The following is a 25786-nucleotide window of genomic DNA, read 5'->3' as shown; positions in this document are numbered from 1 at the left end:
TTCATGGGGACACCAGAAAATACTTCTTGACCGACAGGATAATTGATCGATGGAATGGTCTTCCAAGTCAGGTAGTCGAGGCCAGCAACACGCTCAACTTCTAGGGACGATGGGACAGACAGGTGGGGTCACTCCAGAGGAATGCTTAATAGATAATAATAATAATAATTTTATTTTTCTATACTGCCATAGTCAAACTGACTTCTAGGCGGTTCACATAGAAAGAAGGCTGGACAATCAGCGAATTACAAAATGCAAGAAGGAAGTTACATCATGAATTGGAGAAACATGGTGAAAGAATACATGAGAGAAGAAAGATGTTACATAATACAATGGGGTTATAAGGTGAAGGGAAAAAAAACCTAAAAAAAAAACCTGAGAGAGGTGATCGCATTAAGCAAGGAATTTGTCAAATAGAATGGTTTTAATTGATTTTCGGAATGTGTTGTAGGTTTGCCTGGCTTTATTTATGTGGTTTCCCAGCCAGGATTGCTGTCTGTTTGCTTGAAACATGAAGATTCTGTCTAGGAAAGATTTGTATTTGCAGCCTGTGATCCAAAGATGTTTTTGTTTCTGGTTGTACGTGTGGGGTTGTGTAGAGTGAAGTGTGTTTGCAGGTAGGAAGGTGCTAGGCCCCAGACTTGCTTGAAGCAGATACAAGCAAATTTGAACAGTATTCACGCCTCCACAGGTAGCCAGTGTAATTTCTTGTAATAGGGGCTAACGTGGTCTTTTTTTCTCAGTCCGAAGATCAAGCGAACTGCAGTGTTTTGCACTAATCTTAATTTTTGTATTGTTTTATTTGGGATGCCCAGATAGGCGATGTTGCAGTAATCTAGGGTAGATAGGATCAGCGACTGTGCCAGTAATCTGAATGATGTTGTGTCAAAGTATTTTTTAATAGTTCTTAGCTTCCACAGCATGTAAAAGCATTTCTTCACCAGTAGGTTTGTATGGTCAGTCATGGTTAAGTGAGTATCTAGAGTGATGCCCAGTATTTTTATGGTTTTGGCGATTGGATATTCATGGCCATTTATTTTTAACGATGTTTTCTTTATTTTGTTGTTGGGGCTTGCCAAAAAGACTTTTGTTTTCTCTGTGTTTAGTTTTAGTTTGAAGCTGGTGGTCCATTTTTCAATTTCTATCATTGTGTGTGAGGTTATCTATGCTTTCATTTGTGATGTTATTTAAGGGGATTAGGATGGATATATTGTCTGCGTATATATAGTGTTTTAAGTTTAATTTTTGTAGTAGGTGACCTAAGGATGCGAAGTAGATGTTGAATAATGTGGGTGATAGAGGGGAGCCTTGGGGCATTCCTGAAGGGTTTTTCCATGGTTTCTTTGCTGGTTACTCGGTAGGATCTGTTTGTTAGGAATTATAGGAACCATTTCATTACCTTTCCTGAGATTCCTATTGCGTCAATGCATAGTAGCATGATTTCGTGGTCTACTAGGTCGAACGCACTGCTGAGGTCAAGTTGCAGAATCAATGCGCTTTTGCCTTTGCTGAAAAGATCATAGAGGTGGTTTAGTATGGAAGCTGTGACTGTTTCTGTGCTGTATCCTTTCCTGAAGCCTGATTGGTGTTCACTGAGGGTGTTAAATTTGTCTAGGTAGTCTGTTAGTTGAAGGTTGACTAATCCTTCCTGTAGCTTTGTGAAAAGCTATTGAACGGGTTATTGAAGCAATTGAAGGAATTGAACGGGTGTCAGAGCATTTGCTGCACAGCTTAGTAAAAGGGGGCCTAAAATGGCTATCCTAGAAAATTCTACTAGAGGTTATACTTTTATTTATGAAGGTTTCAAATTATTACAGATTATATTTCATTACTTTAATCATCAACAAACTATCTTCAAGGTGTTTTAACATGACAGGTGGATGCTAACTCATACGGAGCATGCAGCGTTGTTATTCTTAATGTGGTCATTCGGAATATATTCTGTAATCATCAATATTACCCACTTTCTAAACTCTTGTGAATCACACTGAAATCCTTAAGACTTGGCTACCACACAAGTCTATAACCACCCATGTAACAGGGCTCCGAGTTGGAGTTTGACTCAGTAGTTATACTGTGTCTTCGCAAGGAGCAAACTCTTCATTATATCTTTCAATATGTCTTTGCAGCGCCGGTGGTGTGAATAGGTATGCCGGGAGGGCTGGTTCTTTTTTGCTGTCTTTACAGATTAGGTCCTACCAAGTCCAGCTATAGAGTCTTGTAATTATTCAGGTTATTTAAGTCTTTGAAAATATTTAACTTTTTGATAATACTATTAATAATAATCTCTTGGGTATATTTAGATTTATAAAATTCTAAGTACAGAATATTTAAAAGTTTAACCAGAGGTAGTGCCATGGAGCCTTTTTAGCACAAGTATTTATTGTATTGCATCTTGATTGAGTAAGTTAGTAATATTTTAAAATTTCATGCTTTATTCGTAGTGCTGCTTTTGGCGCTTGTCCTGATGAAGCTCTTGTTAAAATGATAGGAGCGAAATGGAGATCTTCCGTCGTTAAGAAAACTGAAGCAAAGTACTTTCAAGCTAAGAACATTAAAGCTAAGTACTTCTAACTATAACGGGAGAGTAATGCATAAGAAATTCAGATTACTAGATCACTAAATCATTTTAAAAAAGTATAAAAAGTAAAAAATTTATAAACAAACGTTACAGAGAGTGTACGGGACTGATGATAGCTCACTGTATAGTTACTAGCCTTGAGAAAAACATCGGGCTTTTAGCTGTGAGCGCTTGAGACCCCTAGTTCCTCTCTATGCTACCTATTTTGGGTGGTTATAGGCTTGTGTGGTAGCCAAGTCTTAAGGATTTCAGTGTGATCATCAATATTACGTCATGCTACTTGCTTGAGCACCTGGTTTAACACAGACCCTTAGTCCGATGTATGCCAACCACAGCATGACTCGCTAAAATGTTGTGGTAATAGCCTGAGCTCTCATGCAGTCTCTAAGTCAGCAGTTTGAGATAATTATAGAGGCAGAAAACAGGATTTTCAAAATGTGTTTATTCTGCAGAGAAGTGAGCACATAAACACAGCAGTTGTTCTTGCTCAGGGGAAACCAGGGATAGAGGATTCATCTAAGAATAGCTAACAGGTTAGAAGGTCAGGTTTAAACTATAAATTGTGGAGGGACTAATTACTGCCAAGGGAATTTAGGGATGTCTGCTCTGTGCCGTTCTCCACAGTCTCTTCTCCTACAGGTATCCACAGCTGGAAAGGTTCTGCATGGAGGTGACGTCTGAGGTTCTTAATTCCTAAAGAAAAGAGAGAAGGTGACCAGTGGCGCTCAATATTCCTAAATCTCTCTCTTTTACAAAAGCGGGCTGGCACGGTAAATGCTCTGACGCCCATAAGAACTGAATGGGCATTGTAGTATTTACCACACGGCGCTCGGCTACACTGCTTTGTTAAAGGGGGTCTAAATGTTTTTGGACAAACACACACAAAAACATACAGTTCTATAAGCCGTTGCCTAAATCTAAGTGGAAATGTGCTTAGTTTATAGTAGAATTTACATGTGTAATTTGGCAGTTACATACGTAATTACTCGACACTATTCTATAAATAGTGGGTCTGATATTCAGGTAGCGGCATGCTGCGTTTTGCTGACTGCCACCAGCGTTATCCCTGGAATTCAATGCCAGGTCATGTCCAGGCTCCAGCATTGAATTTCTGGGTATACGCAGGCAGCAAAAACATAGCCAACTAAGTGAGATATTCAGCACTTAAGCGGCTAGGGTGACTTGCATAAAAATAGGACTAACTTTTATTCTCTCCTATTTATGTGGTTACCCTAGCTGGTTAACTGGCTAGGTGCCAACTCTGCCCTGGGATCACCCACAAAATATATGGTTGCTGCTTGTGTGCTGAGCATTTTAAGCGGCACTGTCCGGTTAAGTGCCACTGAATATGCTTGGTTAACCCTGGACAAGCAATTAAATGACGAGAAACCATTTATATAATTTTGAAATACCCACTATAGTGTGCCGAGATCACTCAGGGCATGATTATTTGAATAGCGTAAAAAAATAAAATAAAATTCAGCGCCAACTAGAACAGCGCTTAGTGTGATTCTATAAAAGGCATGTACAGTATATAGAATCACTCTTAGTGGCCTTATGCATCACTAACATTTAGGTGCACCCATATAAGCCAAGGAAAACCAGGCCTAAATACCTGTGCCTACCTTGTGTGCGGATCAGGCATATCCTATATCAGTGCACTGATTGGACTTGTTAAACAATTATGTTGTGTGTGCAAATTGGCTCTGCACACAACTCATGGTGTTATATACAGAATTTGGGAGTAAGCATGCAACTGTCAGGGGGCATACAAGTGGGTGGAGCTTGGGCATCTCATGGATATGTCACCGAATAACGTGCGCATCTTACAGAATGCTATCAGTAGCGCTCATTACATGGCGCATGTAGGCACATCCACTTACAGCAACCATTGACCTGCCGTAAGTAGGCGCACTTAACTTTGGTATGCCAATGTGGCTTTGTGCTAATATTCTATAACAGCTTAGTTGTGCTCTTAAGCCGTTATTGAATTGGTGCTAAAGGCACCCCTTTGTGGTGTCTAGGGTGTGGCATCAGTTTATAGCACCAAAACTTTTACCAGATGCTTCTGGCCCAGATATTTTTTTAGGGTCCAGCACTCTTAGGTCAAAACCACTCTCCTTCCTCCTGTATTTCTCTATGTGACAAAAACAGAAATGATAACTTCAGAGGAAGATGAAATTTCCACACCCTCTCTGATTTGCTGTTTAGGTCAGATTTACCGTATTTTCACGCATATAACGCATGCGTTATACACGATTTTTACAAACCGTGCATAACCATGCGCGTTATACGTGTGAGCGCGTTGTACACATTTTTTTTTTCATTCGAATCCGGCATTCCCCCTGCGAACCGGCATCCTCCCCCCCCCCCCGCTCGTGTCACGCGCCCCTCCCCCGCGATACTACATCCCCCCCAGCACCTCAAAGACAACTCTTACCCGATTGGGCACCAGCACCGGCACCAGCACCAATGCACAGGATGTGCCAGTGCCAGTGCCCGAAGATCCTCCCTCGTTGGGTTGGGCTGGGCTGGGCGGTGCGGTGCGAGAGAGATCCTCCTTCTTCCTGCGCCGGGCTGAACTAGGCTTTGAGCATGCGCAAATGCTCAAAGCCTAGTCCAGCCCGGCGCAGGAAGAAGGAGGATCTCTCTCGCACCGCACCGCCCAGCCCAACCCAACGAGGGAGGATCTTCGGGCACTGGCACATCCTGTGCATTGGTGCTGGTGCCGGTGCTGGTGCCCAATCGGGTAAGAGTTGTCTTTGTGGTGCTGGGGGGGATGTAGGATCGCGGGGGAGGGGGGTGACGCGAGCGGGGGGGAGGGGGAGGATGCCGGTTCGCAGGGGGAATGCCGGATTCGAATGAAAAAAAAAAATGCTCTCTTGGGTAAGCGAGCGGGGGGGGGGAGGATGCCGGTTCGGAGTAGGCGGGAGGAGGTTTTAGCATGCGCAGTATACACGTGTGCGCGCTATATTAAATTTTTTTACATAAATTTGTGTTCCCCGAGCGCTATACCCGTGTGCGCGTTTTACACGGGTGCGCGGTATATGGGTGAAAATACGGTAGTTGCTTAACATAAGAATAGCCATACTGGGTCAGACCAATTGTTCACCTTGTCTAGTATCTCATCTTCAAGGTGGCCAATTCAGGTCACAAGTACCTGGCAAAATCTCAAATAGTAGTAACATTCCATGCTACTGATCCAGGGCAAGCAGTGGCTTCCCCTATGTCTGTCTCAATAGCAGACTATGGACTTTTCCTCCAGGAATTTATCCAAACCTTTTTTTTTTAAAAAACCAGCTACGTTAACCTCTCTTATCATATCATCTGGTGATGTATTCCAAAGCTTAACTATTCTCTGAGTGAAAAAAATATTTCTCTGTAACTTAATTGAGTGTCCCTTAGTCTTTGTAACTTTTGATGGCATTAAAAAAAAAAAAAAAAAAAAAAAATCAATCCACTTGTACCTGTTCTTTATCACTCTGGAATTTGTAGACTTTCCTCATATGAGAGAAGGTCATAAGAATTGCCGCTGCTGGGTCAGACCAGTGGTCCATCATGCCCAGCAGTCCGCTCACGCGGCGGCCCTCTGGTCAAAGACCAGCGCTCTAACTGAGACTGAGACTTTAACATCTCCTTTAACATCTTGGTCACTCTTTGAATCTTTTCTAGTTTTGCTTTATCTTTTTTGAGATACGGCAACCAGAATTGAATGCAATACTCCAGGTGAGGTCACACCATGAAGCGATACAGAGGCATTACAACATTCTTAGTCTTATTTACCATCCCTATAATTCCTAGCATCTTGTTTACTTTTTTGGCTGCTGCAACACTTTGGGCGGAAAGTTTCAGCGTATTGTCTACAATGATACCCAGATCTTTCTTGGGTACTGACCCCCAAGTTAGACCCTAGGATCTGGTAACTATGATTTGGGGTATTCTTCCCAATGTGCATCACTTTGCATTTGTCCACATTAAATTTCATCTGTCATTTGGATGCTCAGTCTTCCAGTTTCACAGTCTGCATTTTAACAACTCTGAACCGTTTAGTGTCATCTGCAAATTTAATCACCTCACTCATCATTCCAATTTCCAGATCATTTATAAATATGTTAAATAGCACTGTTCCCAGTACAGATCCCTGTGGCACTCCATTATTTACCCTCCTCCATTGAGACAAATGGCCATTTAATCCTACCCTCTGTTTTTTATCCAATAACCAATTCCTAATCCACAATTAACAATTGCCTCCTATCCCATGACTCTTTAATTTTCTCAGGAGCCTCTCATGAGGAATTTTGTTAAAAACTTTCTGAAAATCTAGATACACTACATCAACTGGCTCACCTTGTTTTTTTTTTTTAATTCTTTATTCATTTTTAATCTTACACCTTTATCCATATGCTTATTCACATCTTCAAAGAAGTCAAGCAAATTGGTGAGGCCTCCCTTGGTTGAACCCATGCATCCCATTAAATCAGTGGTCTCAAACTCAAACCCTTTGCAGGGCCACATTTTGGATTTGTAGGTACTTGTAGGGCCTCAGAAAAAATAGTTAATGTCTTATTTAAGAAATTACAATTTTGTATGAGGTAACTCTTTATAGTTTATAAATCTTTCCTTTTGGCTAAGTCTTAATAATAATATTGTAATTTATAGCTAGAGACATATGATCAAGAAACTGTTTTACAGTGGTGCCTCACACAACGAACTTAATTCGTTCCAGGAGCAAGTTTGTTATGCGAAAAGTTCGTTATGTGAAACGCATTTTCCCATAACAATACATGTTAAAAAAAATTATTCGTTCTGCAGCATAAAATATGCTAAGATGACATAAAAAAAGATAAATTTGTCAAAATGGTGAAAATGGTGGTCTTGCTGAGGCCAAACTCTTTGACGAGGTCACACTGTTTTACCCCACATTCACTCCTTCTAATTATTTCCCGTTTCATTTCAACAGAAATCACCTTCCTGCTTTTTTTAGAAGCCATGATATATAAAAAATATTGAGTTTATCTTAAAAGGACGACTGTATACAGTGAGAGAGGGCAGAGTCTCAGCGTCAAAAACTGGGACTTAACTTTTCTTTTTTTTTTTTTTTCTAGCATCGGGGAAGCGGCGAGAGTAGCTCCGCCCCCCCAACGCATCAGCAGTAGGTGCCGGGCCCCTCCATAAAAGGAGGCGAGCCGACGGTCCGCCACTGCACAGGGAGCCAGGCGAAGGGCTGTGAGAGAGGGCAGTTAAGCGCAGTGACTAACGACTGCCTGCAGTGCCTGCGCGGAAGGATGCAATACATCGGCAGCTCGGGCGACTTCGTTGTGTGAAACGAAGTTCGTTGTATGAATCAAGACATGAAGTTCGTTGTGTGCAGCGTTCGCTGTGCGAGGCGTTCGTTATGCGAGGCACCACTGTATTTTACTTTTGTGATTATAATAAACATACTGAGGGCCTCAAAATAATACCTGGCGGGCCGCGAGTTTCAGACCACTGCTTTAAATCATGTTTGTCTACATGTTTCATAATTTTATTTATTATAATTGTTTCTACTATTTTGCAGGCACTAAAGTCAGGTTTACCAGTCTGTAATTTCCCAGATCTCCCCTGGAGCCCTTTTTAAAAATCAGTGTAACATTGGTCATCCTCCAATCTTCAGTTACTATATACAGTACGACCCCGATATTCGCGGGAGTTCCGTTCCAGGAACCCCTGCAAATGTTGAAAAACCGCAAATACGGTTTTTAACGGAGGAGACATGAGAGCAGCCGGAGAGGCAGGAGAGGGCAGCCAGAGCACCAGCAAGTGAAGGAAATCACTCGCGGTATGTTCCGACCGCCTCTTCCTGTACTAAAGTTGGGCATCACCAATTAGGAGCTATGTGTCAAAGCAGCTCCTGATTGGTGAGGCCCGACTTTAGTGCAGGAAGAAGCAGTCAGAGCATACCGCGAGTGATTTTCTTCACTCGCCGGCGCTCCAGCTGCCCTCTCCTGCCTGATCATTCGTGGTCGGAAAATACCGCTAATGACCGGGATCGTGAATCGCCGACCGCAAATGACTGTACAATTTTAGCAACAGATTACTGATCACTAACAGCAGATTAGCAATTTCATGTTTGAATTCTTTCAGTACCTGGGATGTATACCATCTGCTCCAGGTGATTTATTACTCTTTAACTTGTCAATTTGGCATAGTGCATCTTCCAGGTTCACAGAGCTTTCTTTCAGTTCCTCTGCATCATATAACTAAAGTACCTATAAAAGAGAATGAAAAGGGAAAACATAATACAATAAATTTAATACTATAGGTATGTAAAAGGCACAACAGAGGGGAAAACTTCAATATCAAAGAACCCCAAAGAAAAATCCTAAAAATAAAATTCTTGATTATCCAATGGTCTCACAGATTCCCTCACAGGTTTTCTGCTTCTGATGTACCTAAGAAGATTGTGACTATGAGTTTTTGCCTCTTTGTCAAGTCTCTTTTCATATTCTTTTTTAGCTTTCTTTATCAATGCTTTGCATTTAATAATAATAATAATAACTTTATTTTTCTATACCGCCATAGTCAGGCGACTTCTAGGCGGTTTACATTGTAAGAGGGCTGGACATTCAGCGAATAACAAAAGGTCTTAATACAAAACAATAAGTTTACATACAATACAATACAGTACAGTACAATACAGTGAGTCTAAATACAATACAATACAATAAGACTAGATACAATACCATTGCAATGTGTCTAATACAATATAATAGTCTAATGGGAAACTAACGTGCTAATTGGAGTTCTATGGGTAATGAATACCTGAATACTTTAGAGCTTTCATATGAGTAGGAGTTCTATGAGTAGAGGATATCTGAATAGATGAGGAGCTTCTTGAGAGGAAAAAAAAGGCGTTTACGGGGAGGGGAGTCCTAGTGAGGGAGGATCCTAGTGAGGAAGGGGACAGTTTTAGTCAACGAATTTAGCGAATAGGGCGGTTTTGACCGATTTACGGAAGGCACTGTAAGACAGATTGGGTTCGTTTATGTAGTTTTTCAGCTAAACTTGCTGTCTGCTTGCTTGGAACTTAAAGGTTCTGTCCAGGAATGATTTGTATCTGCAGCCTGTAATCTTTGGGTATGCAAAGAAGTTATTGTTTCTGGTTGCTTGATTCTTCTTATTTTCTTAATTTGGATCCTTTTTCTATTCTTTAAAGGTTGTTTTTTGCAAACTCAAGCTCAGCCTCTTGGTTTCAAATAGGTGTCATCATTAAGGATGCCATACTGGTTGGACCAATGGACTCATGGGCTCTTTAACAATGTATTTTTATTAACAACTAAAAGGAGAAATGTAATTATATTAACTTACAAGCAGATATATCCTTTGTTGTTAATTCTTTAAAAAAAATTTTAGTACAAACTATAGATACCAGCTCTACTACTACTGGTACTTATCATTTCTGTAGTGCTGTCTGACATACAGTGCTGCACATTAAAACATTCAAGAGACAGTGCCTGCTCAGCAGAGCTTACAATCTACTCAAACAAATAGAACAAGTAGGGGGTTAAGGAGTTTTTCAGGCTTGGGTACTCTGTGGGCGTTTAAGCACCCTCACTTAATCCCCCATTGCCCCAGGTACAGGTAAGAGTGTGAGCCTGCCGGGACAGATAGGGAAAAATGCTTGATTACCTGAATAATTTGTAATCCACATAGAATTGTAGGATATGCGGAATATAAAGAATTAAATAAATAAAATAAATATTAAGATGCTTTCACTTTGTCCAAGAAAGAGTAATTTGTGATGCGTGTAAAACCCTCAATTATCTGAAAAGTCCTTATTAAGCTTTCACAAAACTGACCACACACCCATGTTGCTCCCGCCATATTTGAAACGTCTGACCTAAAGGTTTGTGACGTCAGGACGGCCTGACGTACCAAGCTTCTTTTCTCCCTCCACCCCCCCCCCCCCCATCTCCCCCTGAATCCTTCTCTGGCGCAGAAGGCTCACGCGCTAGCGCCATCTCGACTTCAGTCGCATCGCCCACGGCGGCGAGGCGTGGGAGAGAGGCCAGCCGGCCGGGTTCCAGAGCCGCCACTATCCCGGCATGCCTCTGAGGAACGGCTCTCACCATAGAGCCGACACGGTCGGCGGCCTCGTCTCGCTTCCTCTCTGCGGGAAGATGGCGGGCCTGCAGCGGCAGCCCCCAGCGGTGCCCGGAAAGGAGGAACAGCAGGAGTCTCGGGTGCCGGAGGGCCTACCCGACAAGGTTCACCTGAACGGGGAGTTGGAATCCGAGGAGGCCGCGAAGAAGAAGAAAAAAAAGAAGAAAAAGAGTAAAACGGCGGCAGGTAGGGAACAGAGGCAAGGGGGGTGGGGAGAGAGACGCGAATGTAGACGGGGCTCTGGGGGAGGGAAGCCAGGGAGAGGCAGTGGTAGGGGAATGAGGCAAAAAAGGGGAAGGGATTGGTTGACATACTACTGTTAACTTATAATTTCTATAGGGTTGCACATTACGTTGACCATGTAAGAGGCAATCCCCTTCTTGACAGACCTTACAATCTAATCAAATAGGACATTTGACATACGTTTCAGTATTGGGTTTTTGCTCATTCAGTCTGGACGACAACGGTCAAAATTTCACTGTTAGTTTAACAAAAAGGTTTTACTTCTCTCTCTCTCTTTTTTTTTCTTTATTAACCTTTATTTCTATACTTTCAAGTGGCTTAACGCAGCACCATTTTTTGTAGCACCACTGGGCATAAGCAGAGCTACAATCTACCCCAGCCAAAGGCAAGGGAAACAGACTGACGACATACGAGGGAAAGGGGGAGTGTAAGATCTTTGAGAGGATGGGGAGAGCGCTATGGAAGAAAGATTGGGAGGGGGGTTCCTGCCTGCTTCCCTCTGGGGAGGGGGGAAGGGAGGGACAGGTTTGGGGATTTTCAGTAACTGTTGTGGATCAGCAAAACTATTCTTTTAACTTATCCTTACTGGCGTCTGACAGTGTAGTTACTTACCTGTAACGTAGGTTCTCCTTGGACAGCAGGATAGTCAGCCACATATGGGTGTTGTCCCAACACCTCCCAATTTGCGGATAAGCTCTCCAATAGCTCAGAGAGATTTATTTTTTTTTTTCTCTCTGAGCATGTGCAGTGCCCGGGCCCTGCTTCCCCCTAATCCCCAGGATGTTCCTAGCTGTGGCCGGGTCGGCCGTAGGGGGAGGCGGGTGGGTTGTGTGGCTGACTATCCTGCTGTCCACGGAGAACCTACGTTACAGGTAAGTAACTACACTTTTCTCCTAGGACAAGCAGGATGAGACAGCCACATATGGGTGACTCCCTAGCCGAGGGATGTACCGACTGGACCTGCGCCTTAGCGCTTTGTGCATCCCTTGCCTGGCTGTGGAGGCCGAGCCGGGCAGGGTAATCAGGCAAAGCAGGTAAAGTTGTGGAAAACAAGGTTTTAGATAAAGTGCTGTGTTAACTGAGCAATAATACTCACAGAACTGGTCAATGACAATCAATGAACAGTGAGAAACCAACTGGTCAAAAGTGACAATTCGTACTTGCATGTGAGAATTCATACTTGCCTATTCCACATTCAGTCTAGACAGGAGTGCTGGAAGACCTACTTAACTCACAGAACAGTGAAACTGGTCAATGACAATCAATGAACAGTGAGAAAACCAACTAGTCAACAGTGACAATTCTTAACTGGTCAACAGTGACAATTCGTACTTGCATATGAAAATTCATACTTGCCTATTCCACATTCAGACTAGACAGGATTGCTGGAAGACCTACTTAACTCACAGCACAGTGAAATTGGTCAATGACAATCAATGAACAGTGAGAAACCAACTGGTCAACAGTGACAAATTGTACTTGCATGTGAGAATTCATACTTGCCTATTCCACATTCAGTCTAGGAAGGAGTGCTGGAAGACCTACTTAATCAATATCTATAACACCCTACTTGAACAGTGTTTGTCGATATTTATAACACCCTACTTGATCAGTGTTTGTCAAGGCTGTGCTAGTGGTTGCTGTCCCTCCCGGGAGGGAACCTGTGCTTGGTGAAGGTGTGCATGGAGGACCAAGTGGCTGCATCGCAGATGTCCCCTATTGGTGTGTGGTGCAGATGTGCCGTTGTGTTGGCTATGGTTCTGCGCTGGTGGGCGTTGGCTCCCACCTGCGGTTGATGCTGCGCTTTTCTATAGGTGAAGGGGATGCACTCTTATATCCAGCGCGCGTGCCTGCGTTTGGTGGCCGGAAGTCCTGGTCTGTTTTCGTCGTAGGAGACGAACAATTGAGGCTTGTCTAATCTGCTGCATAGTCAGGGCCCGCACACAGTCCAGGAGGTGTTGCTGAGGTGGCGGTGTGCCTCCCTGTGGGGAGATGTAGAGTCCCGGGAGGCACGCTGAAGCCGCCTTCGGCAAGAATCGGGGGTGGGTTCTGGGTACCACCCTGTTCTCATGAGGGAGTGTGTCGGTAGACACGATGGTCAGGGTTTTCCCAGCCAGGAATACGGGATCAGCCTCCCCCAAAGGTTTGAAGGGGTCGAGGTGAGATGATGCGGCACCAAGTTGAGGTCCCATCTTGGTGGTGGTCTGACCGGTGGATGCAGATTGGAAAGTCCCTTCATGAAATTTTGTGATTACTGGATGCCTCGACACTGGTTTGCTGTCTAGGCCAGCGTGGTATGCCGTGATTGCACTTAGGTGGACCTTGATGGAAGTGGGTTTTAGGTCCCCCTGAGATAAGCTCAGTATGTACTGCAGGATGTCTGGTATGGGGCAGTTGTAGGGGTCTCGCTGCGTGTCTGTGCACTGGTAGCGGAACCTTCTCCCTTTCAACCCATAGCGTTTTCTGGTTGAAGGTCTTCTGGCTGCCATAAGAGTGTGCTCCACGTCTTGTGGTAGGTTCATCCTCTCATCATCCATGCAGTCAGGGCTAAGGAACGCAGGTCGTGGTGGAGGAGGTAATGAGAACTGCACTGATCTGGAGCGGGGAGAGGTGGGTGAACCGCTATCCCTTGCCGGAACGGGAACCCTGGTTGCAGGAGCCCGATCAGGGCAATCATGATCACCGTTGCTCTGTCCTGAAGAATCTTCTGCAGGACTTAGGGTGTTCCAACTCACAGACAGACCGTCGGGGCTGAGATGGCGATGGGTTGATCTCTTTGCGCAGAAGGTCAAGTATTTTGAGTTCGGTTCGGTTGCAAACAGGTCGATGCTCGGTGTGCCCCAGGTGCTGAAGATCTTCTTCATCGCCGCTGGGTTGAGACACCACTCATCGGGATCCAACTGGTGGCTGAGTCTTTCTGCCAGGTCGTTCTGCTCCCACAGGAGGTAAGTTGCCTGGATGGTGCATTGAATGGAGTTGGAGAATTCCCACATGTGGTAAGCTTCCTTGCATAGCGAGGTTGACCCTGTCCCTCCCTGTTTGCTGATATAGTGCGAGGCCACCTGGTTTTCTGTTTGGGTGAGGACTGCCCTGCCTGTTTGAAGGTTTCGAGGGCATTCCCTAAGGCCCTGAGCTCCAGTGGGTGGGTGGTCAGAGGTTGGGTACACTGGTCCCAGTGACGTCTGAGGTGCCCTTACAGGGATCACATGAGTAGTCTGGTGTGCTGCACAACATAGACCGGAGCGTGCTGACGATGAGCTGCTGGCAGAGATGCACTGGGCCAGGGATGTCATGGCGTCGATCTGGTAGTCCCGATGGGACGGCCTTTGTCTGCGTGGTGTCGATGACTGCCCAGATGAACGATATCCCCTGGGTGGGTATCAGGTGGGGTTTCATGTAGTTGATGAGGAACCCCAGTTCTTGGAGTAGGGTTATGGTGGTTGACGGGGCTGCCAGCTGTCGAGATAAGATAGGACATGCACCCCTTGAAGGCAAGGAAGTGCCACTGCCACGCACTTTGTGAACGCTCTTGGAGCCGTTGAGAGTACAAGGGGCAGGACCTTGTACTGGAGGCGTCTGTCTTGGCTTTAGAAGCGACGATGCCTCCTGTGGGCTGAGTGCATGGGATACTAGCCAATACTCGGGCTGTAACAGGGCCAAGACTGTACCCAGAGAGTGCATCTGGACCTTGTGTATGCATCTGTTGAGTTACAGAGATCCAGGGACGAGCGTTGTCCTTGTCCATGGTGACGCGGGGGTTCCTGGAGTAGAAACCCCTTGGTGATCTCCTCTGTTCATCACCGCCTCTATTGATTCTGCCGAAGCAGGTCCTCTCCTTGCTGCAGGAAAGTTGGGTCGTCAGATGGAGGGTGCCCCGCCCACTCGGGGGGGGGGGAGTGGAGATGAATTCGGAATCCCTGCTTGATGATGCTGAGGGCCCACTGGTCGATGGTGATCCTGGGCCAAGCCTTCGCAGACAATCTGATCCTGCTGGGCCAGAGGGTGGTCAAGGTTCTGTTTTTGTCTTGGGGAGAGGGCTGCCCTTGGATGCCCCTGCCCCTCGGGCGGTGCTTGTTTGCATAGCAGTTATGTTACTGTTGTGAGCGCTGGGGCACAGACTGCTGCCAGTGTGGACTGGCTCAGATGTGAGCTGGAGTCTCTATTTTATTTTATTTATTTATTTCCTCTCACTGGCCTCCTGATAAAGCCGCATCTGGAACTGGAGCGCAGCAATTCGTGCGCTCAGCATTGCGCCCTTGAAGGTCTTTTTCCCCGTGGAAACCAGGGTTTTTCAGGTCCTTCCCTGACGGGGGTTGGAGGGGGGGGGGTTGTGCTGCCCTGTTTCTCTTAAGCTACCGCAATGTCCATGTATGGCTGCTGCGGGTTGTCGAATCCCTGGGCTGGAAAGATCTGGTACTTCAATCCCAGTCTCCTTGATGTTGGTTGCCCTGAGGAGGGAGTCAGCCAAATCTCGTCTCTGCAGTCCAGGAGGTTCTTGTGGACTGGAATCGCCACTGCCTGCGTGAAGTACTGGTACTGGTAGTTCAGGCCTTGTAGTACTCTGTCTTGGGTACTTGTTGTCCACCCACGTGGATCTTGAGAAAGGCTGTGAGTTTCTGGAGGGACTTGGGGTGAGTCCTCATTTGTGGGTTTGTTTTTTTTTAGTAAATATTTATTTTTGTGGGTGGTGACTCGGGGCGTGGCTGGAGGCTGGTGTGTAGCTTGATCCTCCGTTGCTTGGGTGCATGGCATGCCGCTGAACCGCGCCTTGTTGTTGTGCGTGGCTCCCTCTAAAGGGGGACATAGTGGGGAGTGTAGCCCGCTGAGAGAGGAGTGGGTCAGCAGGAGGATTAACTGTGGCTGCTGGTCCCACCCCTGGTGGTTCGCAGGTTCATGTGCTGCTCCACTTGACTGGTTGGGTGGCTCCATGTACCCCACCGCCCTTCTCTGTCCTTCTTGAGAGGGGGGGAGAGCCTGCAGAGAAGGGGCAGGATGCACCCCTTCATCTATGCCAGTGCACCTGGCTGCGTTTCCCACTGTGCCTGGAGGCAGAGAAAAAGGAGTGATAATGCCTCTTGAGTGGGCTTCTGCTGCTGTACTGCCTATTGTATATTAAACTGTACAGCACTGCATATGCCTTTAGTGCTATAGAAATCATGAATAGTACAGAGTCCCTCATGCTAGCTGGAAAAGCACTCTGCCTAGGTTTTATGAAGAGCAAACAGCTTTTTAGACTGAGGAGTTTCAAACCCCCACCCTTGGAGAGGCATGGTCTGACATGCTGCATCTCTGAAGATATCAGCACCCTGCTGAGAAAGGCAGACTCCTCGTTCCCAACCTGAGAGGGGGAGGGGGGCGGGGTGGGAAAGGTGTGAATTGTAGACTCTGCAGGACCCCAAGAGGGAAAGAAACATCGAGTTGGTTTTTTTTTTTCAGCATGTCCTTTATAAGCTGAACTCTGGGGCAGCATGTCTCCTACTGGGGGGAGAGGTCTGCAGGTCCCCTCCAAGGGAAAGAAGCATGGGAGATTCTTTCTCCTTAAATTCAGATTGGGAGGAGGGTGGGGCAGAGCCCTCGGGGCTGCAACAGATTATCAGAGGTTTTCCCAAAAACAAGCAGATAGGACTTACCTTTGAACCCCAATCGGCTCCCTTCAGAGGCTGGCTGTAAGAGGCAGCATGCCGTCTGGAGGGTGAAAGCCCCGATCTGTTGCTTGCAGAGGCTGTGGATTTACGCAGCAGCATGCAAGACTCCTATCAGCTGCCCTGCAGAGGATGGCTGCGTGGCAACATGCAGGGATTCCTGGAGAGATCTCTCGGTCTGGCGAGACTCCTATTGGCTGCCCTGCAGAGGCTGGTTCTAAGCGGCAACATGCAGGGACTCCGGGAGATATTTCTCTACTGGGCCAAGTGCAGGCGGGGGGATTAGCTGAGCCAGGGCATCCTGGAGGCTCCTTGCCACTGTAGCATGTGGATCCCCCGCTGCTGCATTCTGATGAGGATGGCTGCTGGAGGAAGATTCTCGGGCCTCACTTCTCTTCATGCCCTGCGGAGGCTGGCTGTAAGCAGCAACATGCAGGAACTCCTGGAGAGATCTCTCGGTCTGGTGAGACTCCTATCGGCTTCCTGCAGGAGCTGGCAGCTAGCGACAGCATGCAGGACTTCCGGGAGAGATTTCTCGACCGGGCAAGTTGCAGTCGGGGGGGTTGACTGAGCCAGGATGTCCTGGAGGCTCCTCACTGGATTCGTCTGTGGATACCCCGCTGCTACGCTCCGATGAGGATGGCTGCTGGAGGAAGATTCTCGGGCCTCACTTCTCTTCATGAAGTCTCTCAGTGCCCTCTTCCTTAGCTTGCGTGCACGTGGTGACATGTGCGCACAATGCAAGCCACACGGAAACCTCGAGTGCCGGATCCAATCAGTGGGCGCACAATTCATGAGGATCCATTGTGTTCATCCTCCTCCTGCATCCCAGTTGTTTCTTTAGATGATTCAGGCATCTTCAAGTTGAGTAGAAAAGTTGTAATGGAGAGCTGTAGAAAAATCCGACCGATGGGAACGGGCGGAAACTAAAGACTGAGGATTAGGGGGAAGCAGGGGGAAATGGGTAGGGGTAGGGCTCGGGCATGCCCAGTAGGGCCCGGGCACTGCACATGCTCAGAGAAAAAAAAAAAAATCTCTCTGAGCTATTGGAGAGCTTATCCGCAAATTGGGAGGTGTTGGGACAACACCCATATGTGGCTGACTCATCCTGCTTGTCCTAGGAGAACCTTCTTTACATGTGTAGTGGTTTAGTAATTACAAGCTGCCCCTTTTGGTAGTATACTGGTTTTGCTGCACTTGGTATCTTAGAATGTGTTGCATAAGCCTTAGTTGATTCCTATTTTTGCATGCATGTAGACCAGTGGTCTCAAACTCGCGGCCCGGGGGCCACATGCGGCCTGCCAGGTACTATTTTGAGGCCCTCCCTATGTTTATCATAATCGCAAAAGTAAAATAAAACAGTTTCTTGATCATATGTCTCTTTAGCTATAAATGACAATATTATTATTGGAGACTTGGCCAAAAGGAAAGATTTATAAACTATGAAGAGTTTTACCTCATGCAAAATTGTCATTTCTTCAATAAGTCATTAACTATTTTTTCTGCAGCCCTCCAAGTACCTACAAATCCAAAATGTGGCCCTGCAGAGGGTTTGAGTTTGAGACCACTGATGTAGACATTGTATCCCTTCAGACCTTACTTAGTGTAGTCTTTTTTCAGTATATAGGACACCAGAACTCTGCCTTCCCCCCCCCCTCCCAAAGAGTGAGGTAGCAAGAGACTTCAGAGCAGAAGAAAACATTTGTTGAGACATCAGTGAGTTAGTGCTGGAGATTCATTGTGCAGTATGGGGCTCATAATTGAAACTTAAATATGTCTAAAACCTGCCCAAGTCGGCACTTGGACAATCTAAGAGACAGGTTGTCCAAGTACTAATAATCAAAACGGCTTTTTTGGATATAACCAGGGATATTTTAGGTCTCTGAATCGCGCTGTGCGCCCAGAGCTCAAAGGGACGTTTTTGGAGGAATGGTTAGTGCAGGATGTGGGCCAACCTAGACTTGGTCGTCCTGCAGGGATAATCGAAGATTTGATGAGACTGCCTAGGTGAAATTATACATCGTGAGTTAGATGAAGTAAAGACAGGTATAAGTGCCCAAAAGGTATCAAAAGTGATTAGATAACCACTGCAAAGACAAAGTGAAGACATCCACACACTCCCCTCCCCCTGTGCTCACTGACCCGTCACCCCCCCACAAAGTATGGTACATACCTGCCTCTGGAACATCAGTACCTGGCATAGGAAAACCTAGTAGAGCTGTACAGAGGTGGCTTGAGTAGTCTGTGTGGGTGTTCTAGTAAACCATAGAAAGGAGGACCCGGGCTCATAAGCCACTCTAACCACTACATTCATGGTGGAAAATTTGAACCCACTAAACTCCCAAAACACTATTGTACTGCCATACAGGTGCCTTCTGCAGCCATAAGGGCTACTGGGGTTGTAGACAGGTAGGTATAGTGTGGTGTGTGTATGTGTTTTGTTTGTTTGGTTTTTTTTTTTGGGGGGGGAGCTCACCATAACCTATAGGTTTTGTGTAGTGCCCTGTAAGGTGTCCCCCTACTCTGTTGCCATGTCTGGGTGGCCAGTCTATCACTTTGCTGTCCCCTCCCACTCCAAAAGGTCTTGTTCTGGTTGTTTGGGACTTGGCCAAATTTTTGGTTGAGAATGTGGTATAAAGAGAGATGTATTAGTGGTCTGGACGATCAAATTCCTGGACATACAGATAAGACATTTTAAAAAAAAATTTGAGATGCACTTTCGAGAATGGACGTTTTGCCTCTGCAGACTTTGGGCGACTAGTGCCCTATATCAAAATCGTACTTAGATGTATGTTTTGATTATGCCCCTTCACGTATTTTGGGGTTTCATAGATTCTTTTGTAATCAGTTGTACTGCATCTTCCCATTACCAGTGCTGACAAGGGCATGAAGATTGACTGTTGAAGAGTAAAGATTGTGTTCTCTAGCTATAAATGGATCTTTTATTTAGCACATCCAATAATGAATATTCATCCAATTTATACATTTTTGTTTTTCTGAATCAAGAACAAGTTTAATTACATAGTTTGGTTATCTTAGAAATCGAATTTATTATGCACTTTAAGTTTTGGAGTTAGAATTTAAGGCATTTGGTGACATAATGATATCTAGTGTTTATGCTGTGTCAAGTGCTTCGTGAGAGCTCATTCTGTGCTGCGTAAGCATATTGAGCAGAAGGGTCAAGCATGACCTGGCATGCCTTCCTTTTCGTTTCCCTCCATCTTAGCACAAAGTGCTTTTTGAGTCTGTTTTTTTTTTTTTTTTACCTTCTGCTTTAATCCTCTGATTAAGAGATGAGAGATAGGGTTTAACTAAGTAATATAAAAGGCTGAGTTTGTGTAGTTGTTCATCTTTATGCTGTAGTAGCTGTTTGGTTCTAATTTTAGTATCTCATTTTTTGGCATAGAATTTATACTGTTTTTACCTATTATGACTGCTATTCATGTGTTCCTCAATTATCACGTTATTAATGCAGTTTACTTCTGAACACATTAACCAGAGTATTAGAGCTGTCTTGGTCCTGGAGAAAACTGGTCTTTTTATAAGTTTTACCTTTTTATAAATGTGGTTCTTTTCTCTCCAGTTGAGTCAGAACCACACTGGAATCTGGTGCCATGAACCTTTATTTGCACTATTTAAGGGTTGTTGTGGGTTTTTTTGTTGTTGTTTGTTTTCTTTTTAACCCATATTTTATATTCTCTTCTAAACTCAACATATCTAGTTGTCATGGCAGCAATCATCCTGGGATAGCAATCATGCACTCTGGTTTCCTTTGTAACTTAGATGATCAGTCAGAAATCACTGTAAAAGTACCATTCCTATGCAGTGACCACAACTCTCCCAGCCCATGTAAGGATGTGTGAATATTCCCTTATGACCTCGAAAGTAGAAGTATTGAGCCTTCTACATGGTGGTCTGTAGAACTTATCTGAGCCCCTGGGGCTGCCCACAAAGTTGATATTTTAGATGTGTGAAAACATATAGGTTCCTTAATTAGGACTTATTTACTGCCTTTTAAAAGCATTTACTCAAGGCAGAATATATCAAACATAAGCAATAGACAATTGCAGCAGTAAAAAATTTGAATAACAGTGAACACAGTGACCCCGGGAACTACAGGCCGGTGAGCCTGACTTCAATTATAGGGAAGATGGTGGAAGCTATGATCAAGGATGGCATTTGCGAGCACATCGAGAGAAATGGCCTACTGAGAACAAGCCAGTACGGATTCTGTAAGGGAAGGTCGTGCTTAACGAACCTTCTGTACTTCTTTGAGGGAATAAGCAGTCGGGTGGATGATGGGGAACCCATAGACATCATTTACCTCGATTTTCAAAAGGCTTTCGACAAGGTGCCACATGAAAGGCTGCTTAGGAAGCTGTGGAACCACGGGGTGGGAGGGGATGTGCACAGATGGATCAAGCATTGGTTGTCGGGTAGACTGCAGAGGGTCGGAGTGAAGGGCCAATATTCTGACTGGCGGGGAGTTACAAGCGGTGTGCCACAGGGATCGGTGCTGGGGCCGTTACTCTTCAACATATTTATCAATGACCTGGAAAAGGAGGCAAAGTGCGAGGTTATAAAATTTGCAGATGATACCAAACTGTGCGGCAGAGTTAGGTCCAGGGAGGAGTGTGAGGACCTGCAAAGGGACCTGGAGAAGCTGGAAGACTGGGCAAACAAATGGCAAATACGCTTTAACGTGGAAAAATGCAAGGTCATGCATATAGGGAAAAAGAACCCGTTGTTCAACTACAAATTGAGGGGGGCATTGTTGGGAGACAGCAGACTTGAGAGAGACTTGGGTGTGCTGGTGGATGCATCACTGAAGCCATCTGCACAGTGCGCAGCAGCCTCGAAAAAAGCCAACAGGATGCTGGGCATCATAAAGAGGGGCATAACAATGCGGGAAGTCATCATGCCATTGTATCGAGTGATGGTGCGTCCACATCTGGAATACTGCGTTCAGTATTGGTCGCCGTACCTCAAGAAGGACATGGCGATACTTGAGAGAGTCCAAAGGAGAGCAACGAAACTGGTAAGTGGGCTGGAACACTGCCCATACGCCGAGAGGTTGGATAGGCTGGGGCTCTTCTCTCTGGAAAAAAGGAGGCTCAGGGGAGATATGATAGAGACCTTCAAGATCATGAGGGGCATAGAGAGGGTGGATAGGGACAGATTCTTCAGACTGAAGGGGACAACAGGTACGAGGGGGCATTCGGAGAAACTGAAGGGAGATAGGTTCAAAACAAATGCAAGGAAGTTTTTTTTCACCCAGAGGGTCGTGGACACTTGGAATGCGCTACCGGAGGAAGTGATCAGGCAGAGTACGGTACAGGGATTCAAACAGGGATTGGACGGATTCCTGAGGGATAAAGGGATCGTGGGATACTGAGAGAGGTATCCAGGTAATAAGTATAGAAACCCAACCAGGTCGTGCATGTGCAAGACCGGAGGGTTAGGACTTCGATGGGAAGATAGGACTTCAATGGGAAACCAAGGTGGCAAGGGGGCCCCTTCTGGTGATTCAGACAGGTCGTGACCTGTTTGGGCCGCCATGGGAGCGGACTGCTGGGCAGGATGGACCTATGGTCTGACCCGGCGGAGGCACTGCTTATGTTCTTATGTATGATCTAAAAGAACATTAGATCAATTATTAGTCCTGTTACACTCGTTTAATTTATTATTGACAACATAAACACCAAGGACTCCTTTTACTAAGTTGTGCTAGCGGTTTTAGCATGCGCTAAATTGCCCTGCACGCTAGACGCTAACGCCACCATTGAACTGTAGCGCAGGGGTTAGCGCGCACTAAATACGCTAGCGCACCTTAGTAAAAGGAACCCCAAGTATACACTTCAGTGTTCTCTCCAGAAATATTTTCCAGCCTGGTGGCATGAAAAAGTAAACAAATCAAAAATATACAGGTTCCACATGCAATTGAATTGATATTAAACAAGAGGAAAAGACCTCAGAAGCCTGCACCATAAAGAATAATAAATTCTAGCAATGGTTTCTCAGCAGGACAGGTTCTCTATCATTGGTCTCAAAAACCTCTCATAACCGATTAACAAAAACTTTTCAATAGTGTATTCAACTCCTTCACATTTTAATCGGTATGTAATCGATAATATAATGCACTTATCTGGATTAGTGATAAGAGCCCGACGGGACCCATTTCGCCAGATTATTGGCTTCGTCGGGGGACTTTTTGATAGCTGATTTTCTTGTGGAGTTGTATCTTTCCTCACAAAACATTTAGGCTTCTATGTCTGCCTCCCACTGCCAAATATTAGCAGATCTTATCTAAACCATGTTAATGGTGGAATTTGCAAAAAAACTTGATTGTTACTCAGATTAATGATGGGAGTGAAGGCGGGGGTGGATGGAGAGCATCTATAAACCAGTAGCCCTGAATCCTAGGACAGACCCTCGAGGAGATTTATTTGGAGATAACCTGAGGGAAGAGAGTCAGAGAATGGACAAATTACTGCAAGGGTTGATGGGGACATGCATCATTTTACTGTGCTGAAGCTATTGATTTTTTTTTTTTTTTGTGATGTAGATAGTGTGCATAAGTATATTTTGATCTTTTTTTAAAGGACCACAGGATATAGAAAAGGATATGGGAGCTGCCAATATTAATGATGTAACAAAGCAACTGGAGAAACAAACATTGGATGACAAGGATGATGATGAAGAAGGTAACAAGTGTGGATATTTTCTGTAATTAAATATGAATACCATTTCCAGATAGAAAGTGTCAGTTCATCTGTTAATAGTTTAATCAGAACAGCTTATATAAAAAATGATTGTCATTGTAAATTAAAGTATTTTTAACATAATAAAATACTCTTTCAGAAGTTGAAGCAGACAGAGAGAGAGAGAGAGAAAAAAAAAAAACAACCTTTAGGGACGTAGTAGGGCAGTCCCACCTTCAGTTTGGAATGCTCTTTGCTGCTTTGGAGGAGAAAAGTCACTTGGAAGGAGTCTTCATATGATAAGAAGTGATCCTATTGCTAGGACCAGCCTTCTGAGTGATAACAATATTTTCTTGCACAGAGAACTTCTCTCCAGGGGCTTGTACCTAGGAGGGAAGAGCTGGGATGCCATTGTAGTTCATGATTCAATCATTAGGAAGGAAGGTGGTTGAGAGGATTACTTAGTAACTTTCTCACTTAATGCAAAGATGGCAGATCTTATGTATCAAGAAAAAACTCGGAATAGTGAAACTCAATAATATTACAACAAACACTTTCACTAAGATGAAAAGATGTCACAAAAAAGAAAGCAGCACTGCTATAGTTCCAAAGGGGAGTTACAGCTGACTGGAGGAAAAAGCCTCAGATAGGAGCCCTTACACCACCACAATGGTGGTCCAAGGTGGTCGGGCGTAACACCTCACTGGCAAAAAACCTCCAGACCGACTCCCCGTAGTAAAGAACTTAAAGCAGGGCGGCGGTGCAAAAGATAGAGGATAACAATCCACTTATCTCAATTGGTAGATCGGTGTACCGATCTACCAATTGAGATAAGTGGATTGTTATCCTCTATCTTTTGCACCGCCGCCCTGCTTTAAGTTCTTTACTACGGGGAGTCGGTCTGGAGGTTTTTTGCCAGTGAGGTGTTACGCCCGACCACCTTGGACCACCATTGTGGTGGTGTAAGGGCTCCTATCTGAGGCTTTTTCCTCCAGTCAGCTGTAACTCCCCTTTGGAACTATAGCAGTGCTGCTTTCTTTTTTGTGACATCTTTTCATCTTAGTGAAAGTGTTTGTTGTAAGATCTTATGTATCACACAGGGTTTCACAGTGCTGTGAAGGAGCCAGCTGTTTTGGTACATGTGAGAACTGATGGCATAAGAAAGAGTGAGAGAGCTTCTGGAAACTAAACTTTAGACTCTTATATGGAAAGCTGAACTCCAGAACCTCTGGGGTAACATTTTCAGAAATGCTTCTTGTTCCACATTCAGGGCCCAAGAGACCCGAAGAGCTCTGGAGTCTCAATGTATGGATGAGATGATGGTGCAAGGAAGAGGGGGGAGAAACTTATTAGAAACTTGGTAATATTCTGGGGCAGATATTGTGCATGTGTAATACACACTCAGCATCTGTGCCCATTTAAAAAAAATAAAACAAATTTGACATGTTATAAATATTTTCGTATTGGTGGGATAGGTAAGCAACTGGTCTTGACTAGTCGTTTTTTAGCTTTCACTTTTTTTGTGCATCAGGAAGCCATGTTGGAGCATCAATCACTTTGTTTGTTTACATGGCATTTCAATATTAATGAGCTTATTTTGCAGGGCCGGATCAGAGAATGAGCAATCCTGCAGAAAACAATGCGGTGATCTATTTTCTGCATTGGGTCAGCAAATCCGATCGTCACTAAACTAGTCAAAACTGGTTTAGCGACAATTATTTGAGGATCGCTGACTTTAGTGCATCTGGGCATCGGTGTTTTTCTCTCTCACCTCCTCTTTCCATCACATCTTCCTCCTTGCTCTCCTCTCTTTCTTCCTTCTATACAGCTTCTTCTTCTTTCCCCTGCCATCAATATTTCCCTCCTCTCTGTATTTTTTCTTCCATATAACATGTGCTTCCTCTCCCCTTCATCTTTCCATCCAGCATCTCCCCTTTTGCTTCTCCCCACTGTTCTGTCAAGAATCTCTTTCCCACTTCCCTACAGCATCCGTCTCCCCCTTCCATCCATTTCATCCTCCTGTCTCTTCCCCCTTCTATCCAGTGTTGACCACCCTCTCACCCCCCCACTTCCATACAGTGTCATTTTCATCCAGCATCTCCCCTTTCACTTCTTCCCTTCCATCACTTTCCACCTCTCTCTTCCCCCCATCATCTGCCCTCTTTCTCTCCCTTCTATAAAACATTTGCCCCTTTCTCCCTTTCCATCCAGTGTCTTCGTCTCTCTTGCCTCCTCCCCCTTTCATCACATCTGCTTGCTGTCTCTTTTTTACCCTGGCTGCTGCTTCTTGTGCCTTCCCATCCTCCCTCCCATGGCCACCCCAACTGCTGCCGCTGTTTCTTCTTTAAACGAGCAGCAGCAGCAAAACAGCCCACCTCATTCTCCTGGGTCCACCCTCGCAGCTTAGTTTGCACGGCTGCTGGTCATGCCCCTCTAACATTCTCTTTTGGTTCCGGGGGCAAAGCCAGCCGCTGATC

At 45.1% G+C, this 25786-nt stretch overlaps 1 protein-coding gene across 1 annotated transcript in view; it reads left to right on the top strand.

Annotated features, from left to right (window-relative positions):
• The first annotated feature begins 10524 nt into the window (after positions 1 to 10524).
• The window catches only part of METAP2 (methionyl aminopeptidase 2), a 69223-nt gene continuing 53961 nt past the window's right edge, over positions 10525 to 25786 (top strand). Inside the window, exons 1-2 of the mRNA XM_033951690.1 lie at positions 10525 to 10909; positions 23211 to 23312. Coding sequence (XP_033807581.1) covers positions 10666 to 10909; positions 23211 to 23312 — 346 coding nt within the window. The 5' untranslated portion in view covers positions 10525 to 10665. The remainder of the gene's footprint in view (positions 10910 to 23210; positions 23313 to 25786) is intronic.

The sequence above is a fragment of the Geotrypetes seraphini genome, chromosome 7, assembly GCF_902459505.1.
Source record: "Geotrypetes seraphini chromosome 7, aGeoSer1.1, whole genome shotgun sequence".
Classification (NCBI taxonomy): Eukaryota; Metazoa; Chordata; class Amphibia; order Gymnophiona; family Dermophiidae; genus Geotrypetes; species Geotrypetes seraphini.
Note: the sequence above shows the minus strand (reverse complement) of the source record. Positions and strands in the feature narration are given on the sequence as shown.